Genomic DNA, 17,372 nt, shown 5'->3' with positions numbered 1-17,372 from the left:
AACGGGACAATGTGCGTAACGGGACACTTTTTCGTGCGTGCAGCCGGCGTTCATCGATTTATTAGACGTTGTCACGTCAAAAACACCCAGAGTATTACACAAAATTACTATCAAATCATTACTAAAAAAATTATGTATATACGTATTTGAAAGCAAAATTATCTGAATTACTGTACGTAATATCTTATTAAAAAAATAATATTGTGGAATAAAAATAAAATTCATAGTCAATTCTTAAAATGATTAGTTTGTTGGTTTTTTGATTATTTATTTTAAAAAAACTAGTTCATTAATATTCATTCATTCTTGCTGGTCTTAAGCTAACTTGACTAAAGCGTTGAAAAGAATAATACTTAGCAAATTACAACAAAATACTTCTGGCAGACCGCCGTAATTCATTAACTAAAAATAAGTCTAAATTAATAGGTGTGCGTGCGCAGAACAAACCTGTTGACAAATTTTATCTGTTTTCACTTCGGAAAAAATTAACAGCTGTGAATAATTCCATTCTAAAAGGTGTATTGAATGTAGGCCTAATAATGTATTTCGCCATTAAATTTTCAGGCGAACGGGTCTCAGTGCATCTACGAACATTTGGTCAAGATAAACGCCGATTACTACACCGTGACTGACCATGAAAACATCCCCACAGGTAAGGCAAATACGCAAGTCAGTTGTTTTAGTCCAGGTGGTTCGTGTAGCTATTGTTGGATGCAAGGCTGCTGAGAGAAAACAAGTTCTCGAGGGGAAAAAGGGGGGGGGGGGGGGCGAATATTTACGTCGAGGCCCTTCCATATTGTTTAATGTACATTTTTTTTTTAAATACCCCACAGTTAAAAATAAACTCTACGTGACTGTAAAAATTACCGTGGCCACAACTCCATACGTGATCTGAGCATGTTATCGCACAAGGCTAGAGTCACAGCGGGCGGAAAGAGGTCTTGAGTTCGTCGCAGCAATCAAACAATGCGGTTGGAAATGAAGAGCTTCCACTGCCGGCAACCGCCTCTGCAGATTACGCACGAACACGTCACCACAACTAGCTGCTCGTTCAAACCAGTTTGATTTTTCTCGCACAGTTGTGACGTCCGCGTCACATACCTCACATACCTCACATACCTTGTAATTTTGTAGGTTATCAGTAGGTCATAACAACAGACATATAATTTTTTTTATTTATAATTGTATTTTAAAACTAGTTTCTGCGGAACATGCGAGGAAAAATAAATTACAACAGATATCTTTCTCGGCAGAAGTGGGATATAATTGCTGGAGAAATGGGCACAAAGATTATCATTTTTTTTTTAAATATTTTATATTGTTCTCGTAGGTACAAACATATCTCGTTTTTTCAACTTTAATTTTTTTTTAACTTCTATGTATTTTTTTCCCCATCTTCGCTGGTTGATACGGGCAAACTGATAACAGTACACGCCTGCACTGAAACCACTGATGAACATATCTGAGCTGTTCTGATTAATTCATTTTCTTCAAACACGCAGCCACCGTAAGCGTAATTTATAAATTCGTTTAACTATTGACTTGTGATTTTCGTCCTATCAGGGTGAACCCAAGCATTAAAAAAAAATTCTCGAAACTCAACCGCACACCTCTACCCCTTCGCCTTTCGCTCCACCCCTTGCCCTTTTCTCGACGGTCTTGGATAGCATTTGCTGCTAACAGGGGTGAAAAATATTTCCTCACGTCTCTCGACAGTACTTTATTTACTTTTTTTAAACATTGCAATATACATTTTATTCAGCATTTACCATGGGAATCACGAGAAGCAACAATAAAACTCACACATTCTCGCCTAAGTCGCTGTCAATGTGAATTTGCTAAACTATGGGGTGAGCATAGAGGTGTGATGCCAACACCTGAATAGCGCCGCATTGAAATGACCAGTATTTTGGTCCATATGAAAGCATTGAGTGGATAGTACAACGGTGCGGTTTTGGAATAGCCTACAGTTCACGGGGATGAAAGCCACAGCCACAACCCGAACAGTTCCGAAGTTTACCGAAGTAAAATGTTAGGTTAATTTCGGTCGGCGTAGTAAATAAAAATATCTGTATTTATTTTTTCGTTACTAAAATCAAAAGTTGTTTAGATTTTAGCGATAGACATAATTCGAAGAACTTCGGAACTCTTCGGTTGTGGCTCTCATCCTGTGAACTATAGGCTCCCTTCGCGTGTGCTAGCACATGCTCCATATTTGAGCTCAGAGCCGATGTTGGGTGGAAACGTTTATTTTAGTTTATTGCATCCATGGGATGAATAATGCTATCCCAAAATAAAACAATGAAACTAAGCCAAATTAAATACTCATAAACACACACACAGTGCCGTATTAACGTATAGGCGCACCCGGCGGCCGCCGGGGGCCTCGCCCCCCAGGGGGCCTCAGTCTGCTCAAATAAATCACCATCGCCAAAGAAAACACACACTACAATTGTTCTGTCTGTGACAAGTGTGTGACAATACACTATTGCAAGAAAAAAATTTCTTGTTCCGGCTTGAGGAATAAAAAAATATTCGATGATACATAATTTCTTACATATATATTATTCGTTTTTAATAATTTATACATTACACACTAGCAAACCAATCGAAAGGAATCATATCAAGCAGCTAGCTGTCGAATGGTGGTCAGCGTGCAGGTGCACTGCGCGCATTATGTTGGCAGTACATTTAAACAATGCGCGTTTTACCTATCGAGGAATCGATCTACTGCGTAAATAAACAGTTCTGCGCTGGGCTATGAGAGTAAGCGAAAGTTTGTTTTCTGTGTTGTTACTATAAATAAATTGCCGTTTTGTAAAATGTGTGTACAGTAATGGTAAGTGATTTGTATCACTGGGCTTAGTAATAGCAGGAGAAATTTAGCCTACTGTTTAATCATATGAGGCCCAGTTCCGTAGTAGATTTTAAGATCGTTCTACAATGGCGCAGAAGCGAAATAACTCGGATGCGGACCTGAAAACGCAGTTTTTTTGTTTGTTTTATTGCATCCTTAGGATATTTTTCATACCCAATTGTACAAAGATATTGGACATGTCATAAGGATTACAAAATAAATGAAAAAGGTTATGCATTTACAATATTACACATGTTCAAACATTAAACAAACATTTCTGTCGTATATAGTTTATAAATTCATGTTGAATCTACGTCAGCTTCTTATGTGCATCAGTACATCACCTCCATTAGTGTTTGGAAATATATATTAAAAAAAAAAAAACAGAAAAGAGAAGCAGAAAAAAGAGAGGAGAAATATGCAGTGTGTGACAATATGTGGTAGGTATTTATAGTGATTACGATTCAAATATTATTTACAGGATTAGAACACATTTTCACATGTGTTTTTATGATACAAATTCACTTCCGAGCCATTGTATAACGAGCTTCTGGGTTTTACAGTTTCTTTACCCGAAAATATAACAGAAACCATAATAGAACATGTTCTAATTTTCTGTTGGGATTGGGGTATATAAGTAATTATAAGACAAAAGTAGATGTATTTGGTTCGTTCTGGGACAGGGGAGGGGGGAGGGGGATTCGGGGATTATGTCACTTCCTTCGACCATGCACACACGAAAAAGTGTCCCGTTATGTTCATCAGCCATGTACGCACGAAAAAATGTCCCGTTACGTAACGAACGAACGGAGGAGGACGGACAGACCAGCTCGCCAGGACGTCTCGCTATGAAAAGTATTAGGCGGTAATAAACAGCCAGGAGGTAACGAATATAAGCCTACTTCTACACGTGTTATGAACGCCGGATACATACGGCCAGGCAACCGTGTGTTTTGGCGCGCTCTACTTCCACGACGCGCAACGGCACCGGCAAGTTTTTATTACTACCTCCTCTCAAGTTCTGATCTCCTAATACTTCACAGCAGAGAAGCGCTGTTGGTCGGAGCCCGTAGGTACTTCCTTCGCACGCCTAACCTAACCTAACCTAACCTAAACTACCCTCACCTAACCTAATCCATATGCTAATCTATGCTAACCTAACCTAACCTAAACTAAACTAAACTAAACTAAACTAACCACACCTAACCTAATCCATATGCAAATCTATGCTAACCTAACCTAACCTAACCTTACCTAACCTAACCTAACCTAAACTAAACTAAACCTAACCTAACCTAACCTAACCTAACCTACCCTACCCAAACCTAACCTAACCTAACCTAATCCATATGCTAATCTATGCTAACCTAACCTAACCTAACCTAATCCATATGCTAATCTATGCTAACCTAACCTAATCCATGCCAATCTATGCTAATCCATATGCTAATCTATGCTAACCTAACCTAATCCATGCCAATCTATGCTAATCCATATGCTAATCTATGCTAACCTAACCTAACCTAACCTAATCCATATGCTAATCTATGCTAACCTAACCTAATCCATGCCAATCTATGCTAATCCATGTCAATCTATGCCAATCCGTATGCCAATCTATGCTTATTCGTATACCAATCTATGCTAACCTGTATGCCAATCTATGCTAATCCGTATGCCAATCTATGCTAATCCATATGTTAATCCATGCTAATCCATTTGCCATTTTGTATTTCTAGTAATTTCCACCAACTTCGAATCGTGACGTCACCGTTGCAATTTTCGTTACGGTCGCCATCTTGAAAATCCGCAATTTTTTATGTTAGAAATTCGGGAAAATTTTTAAAAATCATTAAAAAAATTAAATAATCGAATTAAATAAAAATCTTAAAAACCACTGTTGCAGTTATTGTTACGGTCGACATCTTGGATTATATAAATGTTGCATATTTCGTTACACCCGCCATCTTTGTTGAGTACCATATCATTCTTACACTTTTCGTTAAGACCACCATATTGGGTCCTATTAATGTTACAATTATCGTTATGGTCGCCATCTTTAAATTTAGACGCCATCTTGAAAATCTTTATTTATTATCCGATTTTAATGAAAAAAAAGTTCAAAATTCATCAAAAAATTAACTTAATAGAATTCTGTTTATATCGATTCCCGTCCTTGATTCGAAACCGGCGAGGGCAAAAAATATAAAATCAACAGATCCTTCCTCCACAGAAGCCACCTTCAGACTGACCTACCTCCACCAATAACAAGGTATTTACCATCAGATGGTATGACGTCACCACATCTTTGACCTTGACCTTGACCTTTGACCTTAACCTTGAAATTTGACCTTGACCTTGAAATTTGACCTTGACCTTGAAATTTAACCTTAACCTTGAAATTTGACCTCGACATTGATCTTTGACTTTGACCTTGATGTCCATCACGGATCCGTCATTTTATGTTCAGTACATGCTAGTGGTCATTGCCACCATCATGTTTTCGTCTGCTGGAGGTCACCATATTGTGTGTACTTGTCTTACCATCATGCAAATTCTATTCTAACATGCTACAGTGCAGTAATAATTTATTATTGCTGAGGTGCCCACCATCTTGAAATTTGACCGCCATGTTGAAATCATGTAATTATTTAGTTAGAAATGCGGGAAAAATTCCAATAGTCTCCGAAAAAATCAATTATTAATTTACAAATTGAATCGATGGATCCATGTCCACGGTTCGATTCTTGACCAGTGACAGTTGTAACTAATTATTAAATAAATTTTAAATTATTTTTTCCGTTACCTTTCGCGGAGTTTATTAATCATAAGTCAATATACCTAACCAAAGAATTAATACAGTGACGATAAGCCTATCATGAAAGTCTAATTTTTGAATAATCTGAATAACCTATAAGCCGTTCATGTACAAAACCGCACATAAAGAACAATTGTCTTCAGTCCATGAGACCGAGTCATGTCATTATCAGACGTATAGGCTAGTCATTTCAGGACCACATGACCTTCGTCGTTAGCTAATTATATTCAATTAATCCATCGTGACATTTTTATACATTCTAAAGGAGCAAGTAACCTTGAAAAATATTTTAGTAACACCAAGAGGTGATAAACTAGTAAATATTCAATCACTACATTTTGTACTACGCGCAATCAACAAAAAGGAAGCACCATCAACGAAAAGACAGCACCACCAACGAAAAGGCAGCTCCGCCAACGAAAAGGCAGCACATTTGGAAGCAACGACAACGAAAAGGCAGCACAGCCAACGAAAATACAGCACATTTGGAAGCACCGACAACGAAAAGACAGCAGCGACAACGAAAAGACAGAACATTTGGAAGCACCGACAACGAAAAGGCACCACATTTTGGAAGCACCGACCACGAAAAGTCAGCACCGCCAACGAAAAGGCAGCTCATTTGGAAGCACCGCTTTCGAAAAGACAGCACATTTGGAAGCACCGTCAACGAAAAGGCACGGACCGCAAGACCGGGCCATGAACAATGTCAGTCATATAGTCCATGAACACAGTACACACAGAAAAACGAAATGTACACCCAGTACACACAGGAAAACGTAATTTACACACAGGAAAACGGAATATACACACAGTACACACAGGAAAACGGAATGAACACACAGTACACACAGGAAAACGGAATGTACACACAGTAAACACAAGAAAACGGAATGTACACACAGTAAACACAAGAAAACGGAATGTACACACAGTACACACAGAAAACGGAACGTACACACAGTACACACAGGAAACGGTACGTACACACAGTACACACAAGAAACGGAACGTACACACAGTACACACAGGAAACGGAACGTATACACACAGTACACACAGGAAACGGAACGTACACACAGTACACACAGGAAACGGAACGTACACACAGTACACACAGGAAACGGAACGTATACACACAGTACACAAAGGAAACGGAACGTACACACAGTACACACAGGAAACTAAACGTACACACAGTACACACAGGAAACGGAACGTATACACACAGTACACACAGAAAACGGAACGTACACACAGTACACACAGGAAACGGAACGTACACACAGTACACACAGGAAACTAAACGTACACACAGTACACACAGGAAACGAAACGTATACACAGTACACACAGGAAACGGAACGTACACACAGTACACACAGGAAACGAAACGTATACACAGTACACACAGGAAAAGGAACGTACACACAGTACACACAGGAAACAGAACGTACACACAGTACACACAGGAAACGAAACGTACACACAGTACACACTGGAAACGTATACACACAGTACACACAGGAAACGGAATGATCACACATACAGTAGCGGAAACACACAGGCTTAGTTGGAAATCAGAATACAAGAAATAAAAACATTAAATTTTTACTTTCAATATTTAATTACTTCTCAACATTACACAAATACAAGTAAAAGAAGCCATTATTGTATGTAGCCTGCTTTCCTCAGTTCTTTGAGTATGAAGGATATTTCTTTGATGCACGAATAGTTTCCTTCACAAAGCGAGCCATGTAGAAGTCTTAGCCGGTCAACCATTATGTTTGGATCTTTCCATGATGTGTAATCAATCTCTTCTACCACCATCTTACTTGCTTGTTTATTATAAATACTGTCAATATCACAATCATCCCAGTGATCATAATAAGCATTATCAGATTTATTTATTATAACACGACGTTTCCAACGTTTCGGTCTCAGGACATCGCCACATTCTTCGATCTTGTCAGCTCTAGGTGCTTCATCACAGTCTATACCTTTGTCAACAGCCTCAGAGTCACTGTAACAATCACTGTAGAAGACATCCTCTTCACCCAGATTACCGTATGAATTCGCTATCGATGATGTCGAAGTGTCTTCATCGTCTTCATGCTTCCTTTTTAGGAGTCCATCATTTTTACAAAGAATGGAGGATCTACTGAATATAGGCTTGAATGTATTCTCACTTTTCACGGTGTTGATACTGCCATTAGTTTCAGTCTTCCCGAAGCCATTAGCATCCTTCAATTTATGTTCTTTCTCACGATCGGGTGAGCTAATACCATCACGCTCAGGACAAGGAAAATTATTGTCGTAATGCAGATCACTCTTCTTTAGTCTAGTGGATCCATCAGTGTCCTCTATGCCGTAAGTAGTCTTGACTTTACATGTTCTACCATGTCTTTTTAAGCTGTCAATTCGTGTTAACAACCTGCTACAACGATTACAGCTTAACATGTTGCGTAGTGGGTTTCTAGCACAATCATTCTTCCCATGACGTCTAGCATTCCTTCTCATGGCAAAATCCTTGCCACAGTAACTACAGCGGCTTCCTTCCGATTCAGCTGCAGATAACAAACCACGATCCATGGTAGCTTCTGTGACTAATGCCAGATGCAAACTAAGAGTTTTAAATTAGATCCAATACTTAAATAGAAATTTTTTCATATTTCATCAGCGAGAGTTAATTTATCTCATACAAAAGTACTTGCTGCAACTAGTTCTGCTTTTCAACAACTGATGACGTCACGTATTGCTTGCAGGTAAATAATATTTAGTTCTTTAATGCAGGATGCGGGATGCTCACTAACGATCGCAAAAGAAAGATGGCTTCGCTAGACTCCAAGGAAAAGGAAGTTCGTCTTGCATGTTGGTGCTCCACAGATGTCTCATGGAGTAATATTAATTTGACTGAGTAATGATATTTTTTAATTCCACCTGATAAAAATATTGCAAGTTTTGATTTAGTAGCAGAAATTATCGAATTAAATGTAACTCCAAATAAAATGACATGTCTCATTAAGAGTAAAACTCCTTCATGGAGAGATCGGTTTCTCAGAATAGTCAGATACACTTGAAGAAACCACAGGAATGATTGCAAGAACACGGGAAAAACCATCAAAATATTGATAAGAATAATCAGGAGCACACGGAGAAAAACCATCATAATATTGACAAGAATTATCGGGAGCACACGGAGAAAAACCATCATAATATTGACAAGAATTATCGGGAGCACACGGAGAAAACCGACAAAATTTTGACAAAAATTATCGGGAGCACACGGAGAAAACCACCAGACATTTTCTTGGATATCATTAAATTTAAAAAAAAAATTAAAAATAAAAATAAATTAATAAAAAATTTAAAACAAAAAAAATCTACAAAAAAAATACACAAAATTCTGGCTTGTACTAAAACTCTATCATTGATGAGCAAAGATAGAGTTTTAGTACAAGCCAGAATTTTGTGTATTTTTTTTGTAGATTTTTTTTGTTTTAAATTTTTTATTAATTTATTTTTATTTTTAATTTTTTTTTTAAATTTAATGATATCCAAGAAAATGTGTGGTGGTTTTCTCCGTGTGCTCCCGATAATTTTTGTCAAAATTTTGTCGGTTTTCTCCGTGTGCTCCCGATAATTCTTGTCAATATTATGATGGTTTTTCTCCGTGTGCTCCCGATAATTCTTGTCAATATTATGATGGTTTTTCTCCGTGTGCTCCTGATTATTCTTATCAATATTTTGATGGTTTTTCCCGTGTTCTTGCAATCATTCCTGTGGTTTCTTCAAGTGTATCTGACTATTCTGAGAAACCGATCTCTCCATGAAGGAGTTTTACTCTTAATGAGACATGTCATTTTATTTGGAGTTACATTTAATTCGATAATTTCTGCTACTAAATCAAAACTTGCAATATTTTTATCAGGTGGAATTAAAAAATATCATTACTCAGTCAAATTAATATTACTCCATGAGACATCTGTGGAGCACCAACATGCAAGACGAACTTCCTTTTCCTTGGAGTCTAGCGAAGCCATCTTTCTTTTGCGATCGTTAGTGAGCATCCCGCATCCTGCATTAAAGAACTAAATATTATTTACCTGCAAGCAATACGTGACGTCATCAGTTGTTGAAAAGCAGAACTAGTTGCAGCAAGTACTTTTGTATGAGATAAATTAACTCTCGCTGATGAAATATGAAAAAATTTCTATTTAAGTATTGGATCTAATTTAAAACTCTTAGTTTGCATCTGGCATTAGTCACAGAAGCTACCATGGATCGTGGTTTGTTATCTGCAGCTGAATCGGAAGGTAGCCGCTGTAGTTACTGTGGCAAGGATTTTGCCATGAGAAGGAATGCTAGACGTCATGGGAAGAATGATTGTGCTAGAAACCCACTACGCAACATGTTAAGCTGTAATCGTTGTAGCAGGTTGTTAACACGAATTGACAGCTTAAAAAGACATGGTAGAACATGTAAAGTCAAGACTACTTACGGCATAGAGGACACTGATGGATCCACTAGACTAAAGAAGAGTGATCTGCATTACGACAATAATTTTCCTTGTCCTGAGCGTGATGGTATTAGCTCACCCGATCGTGAGAAAGAACATAAATTGAAGGATGCTAATGGCTTCGGGAAGACTGAAACTAATGGCAGTATCAACACCGTGAAAAGTGAGAATACATTCAAGCCTATATTCAGTAGATCCTCCATTCTTTGTAAAAATGATGGACTCCTAAAAAGGAAGCATGAAGACGATGAAGACACTTCGACATCATCGATAGCGAATTCATACGGTAATCTGGGTGAAGAGGATGTCTTCTACAGTGATTGTTACAGTGACTCTGAGGCTGTTGACAAAGGTATAGACTGTGATGAAGCACCTAGAGCTGACAAGATCGAAGAATGTGGCGATGTCCTGAGACCGAAACGTTGGAAACGTCGTGTTATAATAAATAAATCTGATAATGCTTATTATGATCACTGGGATGATTGTGATATTGACAGTATTTATAATAAACAAGCAAGTAAGATGGTGGTAGAAGAGATTGATTACACATCATGGAAAGATCCAAACATAATGGTTGACCGGCTAAGACTTCTACATGGCTCGCTTTGTGAAGGAAACTATTCGTGCATCAAAGAAATATCCTTCATACTCAAAGAACTGAGGAAAGCAGGCTACATACAATAATGGCTTCTTTTACTTGTATTTGTGTAATGTTGAGAAGTAATTAAATATTGAAAGTAAAAATTTAATGTTTTTATTTCTTGTATTCTGATTTCCAACTAAGCCTGTGTGTTTCCGCTACTGTATGTGTGATCATTCCGTTTCCTGTGTGTACTGTGTGTATACGTTTCCAGTGTGTACTGTGTGTACGTTTCGTTTCCTGTGTGTACTGTGTTCATGGACTATATGACTGACATTGTTCATGGCCCGGTCTTGCGGTCCGTGCCTTTTCGTTGACGGTGCTTCCAAATGTGCTGTCTTTTCGAAAGCGGTGCTTCCAAATGAGCTGCCTTTTCGTTGGCGGTGCTGACTTTTCGTGGTCGGTGCTTCCAAAATGTGGTGCCTTTTCGTTGTCGGTGCTTCCAAATGTTCTGTCTTTTCGTTGTCGCTGCTGTCTTTTCGTTGTCGGTGCTTCCAAATGTGCTGTATTTTCGTTGGCTGTGCTGCCTTTTCGTTGTCGTTGCTTCCAAATGTGCTGCCTTTTCGTTGGCGGAGCTGCCTTTTCGTTGGTGGTGCTGTCTTTTCGTTGATGGTGCTTCCTTTTTGTTGATTGCGCGTAGTACAAAATGTAGTGATTGAATATTTACTAGTTTATCACCTCTTGGTGTTACTAAAATATTTTTCAAGGTTACTTGCTCCTTTAGAATGTATAAAAATGTCACGATGGATTAATTGAATATAATTAGCTAACGACGAAGGTCATGTGGTCCTGAAATGACTAGCCTATACGTCTGATAATGACATGACTCGGTCTCATGGACTGAAGACAATTGTTCTTTATGTGCGGTTTTGTACATGAACGGCTTATAGGTTATTCAGATTATTCAAAAATTAGACTTTCATGATAGGCTTATCGTCACTGTATTAATTCTTTGGTTAGGTATATTGACTTATGATTAATAAACTCCGCGAAAGGTAACGGAAAAAATAATTTAAAATTTATTTAATAATTAGTTACAACTGTCACTGGTCAAGAATCGAACCGTGGACATGGATCCATCGATTCAATTTGTAAATTAATAATTGATTTTTTCGGAGACTATTGGAATTTTTCCCGCATTTCTAACTAAATAATTACATGATTTCAACATGGCGGTCAAATTTCAAGATGGTGGGCACCTCAGCAATAATAAATTATTACTGCACTGTAGCATGTTAGAATAGAATTTGCATGATGGTAAGACAAGTACACACAATATGGTGACCTCCAGCAGACGAAAACATGATGGTGGCAATGACCACTAGCATGTACTGAACATAAAATGACGGATCCGTGATGGACATCAAGGTCAAAGTCAAAGATCAATGTCGAGGTCAAATTTCAAGGTTAAGGTTAAATTTCAAGGTCAAGGTCAAATTTCAAGGTCAAGGTCAAATTTCAAGGTTAAGGTCAAAGGTCAAGGTCAAGGTCAAAGGTGTGGTGACGTCATACCATCTGATGGTAAATACCTTGTTATTGGTGGAGGTAGGTCAGTCTGAAGGTGGCTTCTGTGGAGGAAGGATCTGTTGATTTTATATTTTTTGCCCTCGCCGGTTTCGAATCAAGGACGGGAATCGATATAAACAGAATTCTATTAAGTTAATTTTTTGATGAATTTTGAACTTTTTTTTCATTAAAATCGGATAATAAATAAAGATTTTCAAGATGGCGTCTAAATTTAAAGATGGCGACCATAACGATAATTGTAACATTAATAGGACCCAATATGGTGGTCTTAACGAAAAGTGTAAGAATGATATGGTACTCAACCAAGATGGCGGGTGTAACGAAATATGCAACATTTATATAATCCAAGATGTCGACCGTAACAATAACTGCAACAGTGGTTTTTAAGATTTTTATTTAATTCGATTATTTAATTTTTTTAATGATTTTTAAAAATTTTCCCGAATTTCTAACATAAAAAATTGCGGATTTTCAAGATGGCGACCGTAACGAAAATTGCAACGGTGACGTCACGATTCGAAGTTGGTGGAAATTACTAGAAATACAAAATGGCAAATGGATTAGCATGGATTAACATATGGATTAGCATAGATTGGCATACGGATTAGCATAGATAGGCATACAGGTTAGCATAGATTGGTATACGAATAAGCATAGATTGGCATACGGATTGGCATAGATTGACATGGATTAGCATAGATTGGCATGGATTAGGTTAGGTTAGCATAGATTAGCATATGGATTAGGTTAGGTTAGGTTAGGTTAGCATAGATTAGCATATGGATTAGCATAGATTGGCATGGATTAGGTTAGGTTAGCATAGATTAGCATATGGATTAGCATAGATTGGCATGGATTAGGTTAGGTTAGCATAGATTAGCATATGGATTAGGTTAGGTTAGGTTAGGTTAGCATAGATTAGCATATGGATTAGGTTAGGTTAGGTTAGGTTTGGGTAGGGTAGGTTAGGTTAGGTTAGGTTAGGTTAGGTTAGGTTTAGTTTAGTTTAGGTTAGGTTAGGTTAGGTTAGGTAAGGTTAGGTTAGGTTAGGTTAGCATAGATTAGCATATGGATTAGGTTAGGTTAGTTTAGTTTAGTTTAGTTTAGTTTAGGTTAGGGTAGGTTAGGTTAGGTTAGTTTAGGTTAGGTTAGGTTAGGTTAGGTTAGGTTAGGTTACGTTAGGTTAGGTTAGGTTAGGTTAGGTTAGTTTAGTTTAGTTTAGTTTAGTTTAGTTTAGTTTAGTTTAGTTTAGTTTAGTTTAGTTTAGTTTAGTTTAGTTTAGTTTAGTTTAGTTTAGTTTAGTTTAGTTTAGTTTAGTTTAGTTTAGTTTAGTTTAGGTAAGGTTAGCATAGATTAGCATATGGATTAGGTTAAGGTTATTTTAGTTTAGTTTAGGTTAGGTTAGGTTAGGTTTGCATAGATTAGCATATGGATTAGGTTAGGTTAGGTTAGGTTAGGTTAGCATAGATTAGCATATGGATTAGGTTAGGTGTGGTTAGTTTAGTTTAGTTTAGTTTAGTTTAGGTTAGGTTAGGTTAGCATAGATTAGCATATGGATTAGGTTAGGTGAGGGTAGTTTAGGTTAGGTTAGGTTAGGTTAGGCGTGCGAAGGAAGTACCTACGGGCTCCGACCAACAGCGCTTCTCTGCTGTGAAGTATTAGGAGATCAGAACTTGAGAGGAGGTAGTAATAAAAACTTGCCGGTGCCGTTGCGCGTCGTGGAAGTAGAGCGCGCCAAAACACACGGTTGCCTGGCCGTATGTATCCGGCGTTCATAACACGTGTAGAAGTAGGCTTATATTCGTTACCTCCTGGCTGTTTATTACCGCCTAATACTTTTCATAGCGAGACGTCCTGGCGAGCTGGTCTGTCCGTCCTCCTCCGTTCGTTCGTTACGTAACGGGACATTTTTTCGTGCGTACATGGCTGATGAACATAACGGGACACTTTTTCGTGTGTGCATGGTCGAAGGAAGTGACATAATCCCCGAATCCCCCTCCCCCCTCCCCTGTCCCAGAACGAACCAAATACATCTACTGACAAAGTCATATAATTACTTAGTAATTAAAAGACAAAGTCATCTAATTACTTAACAGTATATAAAAACTTAACTTCCAAAAACGTGATTCTATGAAATTTGTACTTTCCTTATTTTTCTAAAGTTTTGCACATCCTTCAGTAGTGGCATAGTGACCGAGTTGCCGGTCTCCGTAGCGCGCCTGATTGTGGTGCGGGCGGTTGCGGTTCTGGGTTCGAGTCCTGGGTAAGGCATTGGGTATTTGTGTTCGTCCGTTAGAGTCACCACTTGACACAAGTCTGTATTGTCGCTGTCACATAGTCACAGGGCTTGACATAATAGTTGTAAAGGGGGGAATGATAGACTCGTTGGTGTTGTCTCGACCTCGCGAAGGAGTCTAACATAAAAAACAGTTGGCTAGGGTGAAGGTTCACAGCAAGAATATCTAAGGTTTTGGGTTTTAAGTTTGCCTATTCGAATTTTTTAAATTTTTTTTCTTGTGTTATTGTTTCATGTAGCTATTTGACATCGTTTATTTCCAAAATTCATTGGTTTATACAATACATTTATCTGCACAGATAGGCAAATGTCCTATGTATTTTTCCGATCCAAATGTGTGTGTGTCTATATATATATGTATTGCAATTTTCTTATTTTGATTGTATGATTAAATCAAGTAATTTATTTTCAGGTGAACAGTCTACCATGTAACTGTGGGAATTTATTAGAAGATTGAAAGTGCTCCTTAATCGCAATCATGAAACATATCTATGAAAGTGGTGCCCATAAAATACAAAAGGCTAAAAGAAGTGAACTATTTACAGAATCTTTACTTAAAGTTACTTCATTTTTTCAAACAGTTTCTGGTGCTGAAATAAATTTAGGCTTAATTAGTGATCTCACTTCTAGTTCTTCAGATCGTCTTCCAGTTGATCGCAATCCTACATCTTGTGGTCCGTCATCCTCTCCACTCGTAAATGTTCAAGAAGCTTATCCCGACAGAGCTCCTGCAACTATTTCTGACCTTCAGAATTCAGTTTCACATGAAAAAGATGAAATACGCAGTTGTGATGAAATGGAACCAGGTAAATATGTAGAACAATGGAAGTTATTTCGAGGTTCTAAAAATGAACTTCAAGATTATTGGATAAGGAAAGGCCCTTCATGCTGTCAAAATTTCAACCACAATTTTATTGATTCTGTTCGTAAATATGAGTGTTCACAAGATAGAAAAAAAGTAATTGAGTCACGAACATTGTGTCCATCCATGTTTTTCCGGTAGCTTCAGACTGGGGAGAAAATCAGGCGTGAATGGTTACTGTATTTACCATCATCTGGTCGAGTATATTATTTGTTTGTAAACTTTTTGGTTCTAATTCTTCCAGTCCATTCTGTTCAGAAGGCTTCAACTATTGAAAACATGCAACACAGTCTCTAACTGGCCATGAAAATGGGAAGGAGCATAGAAATAATATGTTAGTGTACTTGAGACGCTGCAAAGAAGTAGGACGAATTGATACAGCACTCCAGATCGAAATTAATAAGGAATGTGAATATTGGCAGCATGTTTTGGTTAGAGTTGTCTCTGTCGTAAGGTTTTTAGCTGAAAGAGGTCTACCATTCAGAGGAGATCAAGAGAAATTTGGTTATCCACATAACGGGAACTATTTAGGGTCACTTGAGTTGATAAGTGAATATGATCCATTTTTAAATGAACATATAAATAAATATGGAAATACAGGCCGAGGAAATGTTTCTTACCTGTCGTCTTTTGTATGTCATGAATTCATAGAAGTGATGGGGAGAAAAGTGTTTGATCAGATTGTTATAGAGGTTAAGGAGGCTAAGTATTACTCGATATGTATAGACTCCACACCTGATGTAGCACATACTGATCAACTTACGTTTATTATGAGGTATGTAATAAATAGTGAAACAACTGAAAGGTTATAGAAATTCATTGCCATTAATGGGCATTCAGCCGAAACACTCTTCAAAGAAGTAACTGGTTTGCTGAGAAACTGTGGTATTCATTTTGAAAATTGTCGGGGACAATCTTACGACAATTCATCAAACATGAGTGGCAAATACACTGGTTTGCAAGCAAGAATCAGAAAAGAAAACCCACTAGCAGAATTTATACCATGTTCTTCCCACTCTTTGAATCTTGTTGGTGTAGTAGCAGCAGAAAGCAACCAAAATGCGACAAAATATTTTGACTTCATTCAATCACTGTACAACTTTTTTTCAGCATCAACTAGCAGATGGAACGTTTTGTTATCTGCTATGACTGATTCAAGTAAAAAGCTAAAACCACTCTCCAACACTAGATGGTCAGCTAGGGCAGATGCTGTTTTAGCATTGAGCGAAGGATATGAAGTGATTGAGTCAGTACTGGATGCGATTAGAAATGACACCGAGCAGTATGCTGACACGAAATTAAAAGCTGCGGGTTTGAAGAAATGCATGGAAAGATTTGAGACAGTGTTTCTCACTTACTTTTGGAATGATATCTTGGGAAGAATCAACAAGGTCAACACAGTCCTGCAAAAACCTACTCTTACTCTGTCAGTAGCTGTTAAAGTTCTCGAGTCTCTAAAATCAATTGTTGAACAGAAAAGAGGCAGTTTTGACAGATACGAAAGTTCCGCTTTGGCATCAACTAAAAACACTAATAGTGATAATTCTCAGGACAGAACAAATAGACGCAGCACTCGGCTTACGTTTTTTGACAACAGCAGCAACCCAGATACTAGTCTCAAAGGAAGAGATAAACTTAGAGTTGAGACCTACCTTCCAATCATAGACTCATTGGTATTGAATCTTAATATACGCACAGAAGCATACAGAAGAGTTTTGAAGATATTTGGATTTCTGGAGGATTTAATTGATCTTCAAGAAGACAAACTGAAAATTTGTTGCGACTATTTTGCTTCTGTATACAAACAAGATGTAAATAAGATGGAGCTTGTTGAAGAATGCCTACATTAAAAA

At 37.7% G+C, this 17,372-nt stretch overlaps 1 protein-coding gene across 4 annotated transcripts in view; it reads left to right on the top strand.

The window, feature by feature from the left end:
* The window catches only part of LOC134538360 (galactose mutarotase-like), a 36,635-nt gene that overhangs the window by 10,258 nt on the left and 9,005 nt on the right, over nt 1-17,372 (top strand). For all 4 annotated transcript variants that reach the window (XM_063379618.1, XM_063379615.1, XM_063379616.1 and 1 more), the window contains exon 6: nt 565-652. In XM_063379618.1, the coding sequence (XP_063235688.1) occupies nt 565-652 (88 nt within the window). The remainder of the gene's footprint in view (nt 1-564; nt 653-17,372) is intronic.

This window comes from Bacillus rossius, chromosome 13 (assembly GCF_032445375.1).
Source record: "Bacillus rossius redtenbacheri isolate Brsri chromosome 13, Brsri_v3, whole genome shotgun sequence".
In the NCBI taxonomy this organism is placed as follows: Eukaryota; Metazoa; Arthropoda; class Insecta; order Phasmatodea; family Bacillidae; genus Bacillus; species Bacillus rossius.
Note: the sequence above shows the minus strand (reverse complement) of the source record. Positions and strands in the feature narration are given on the sequence as shown.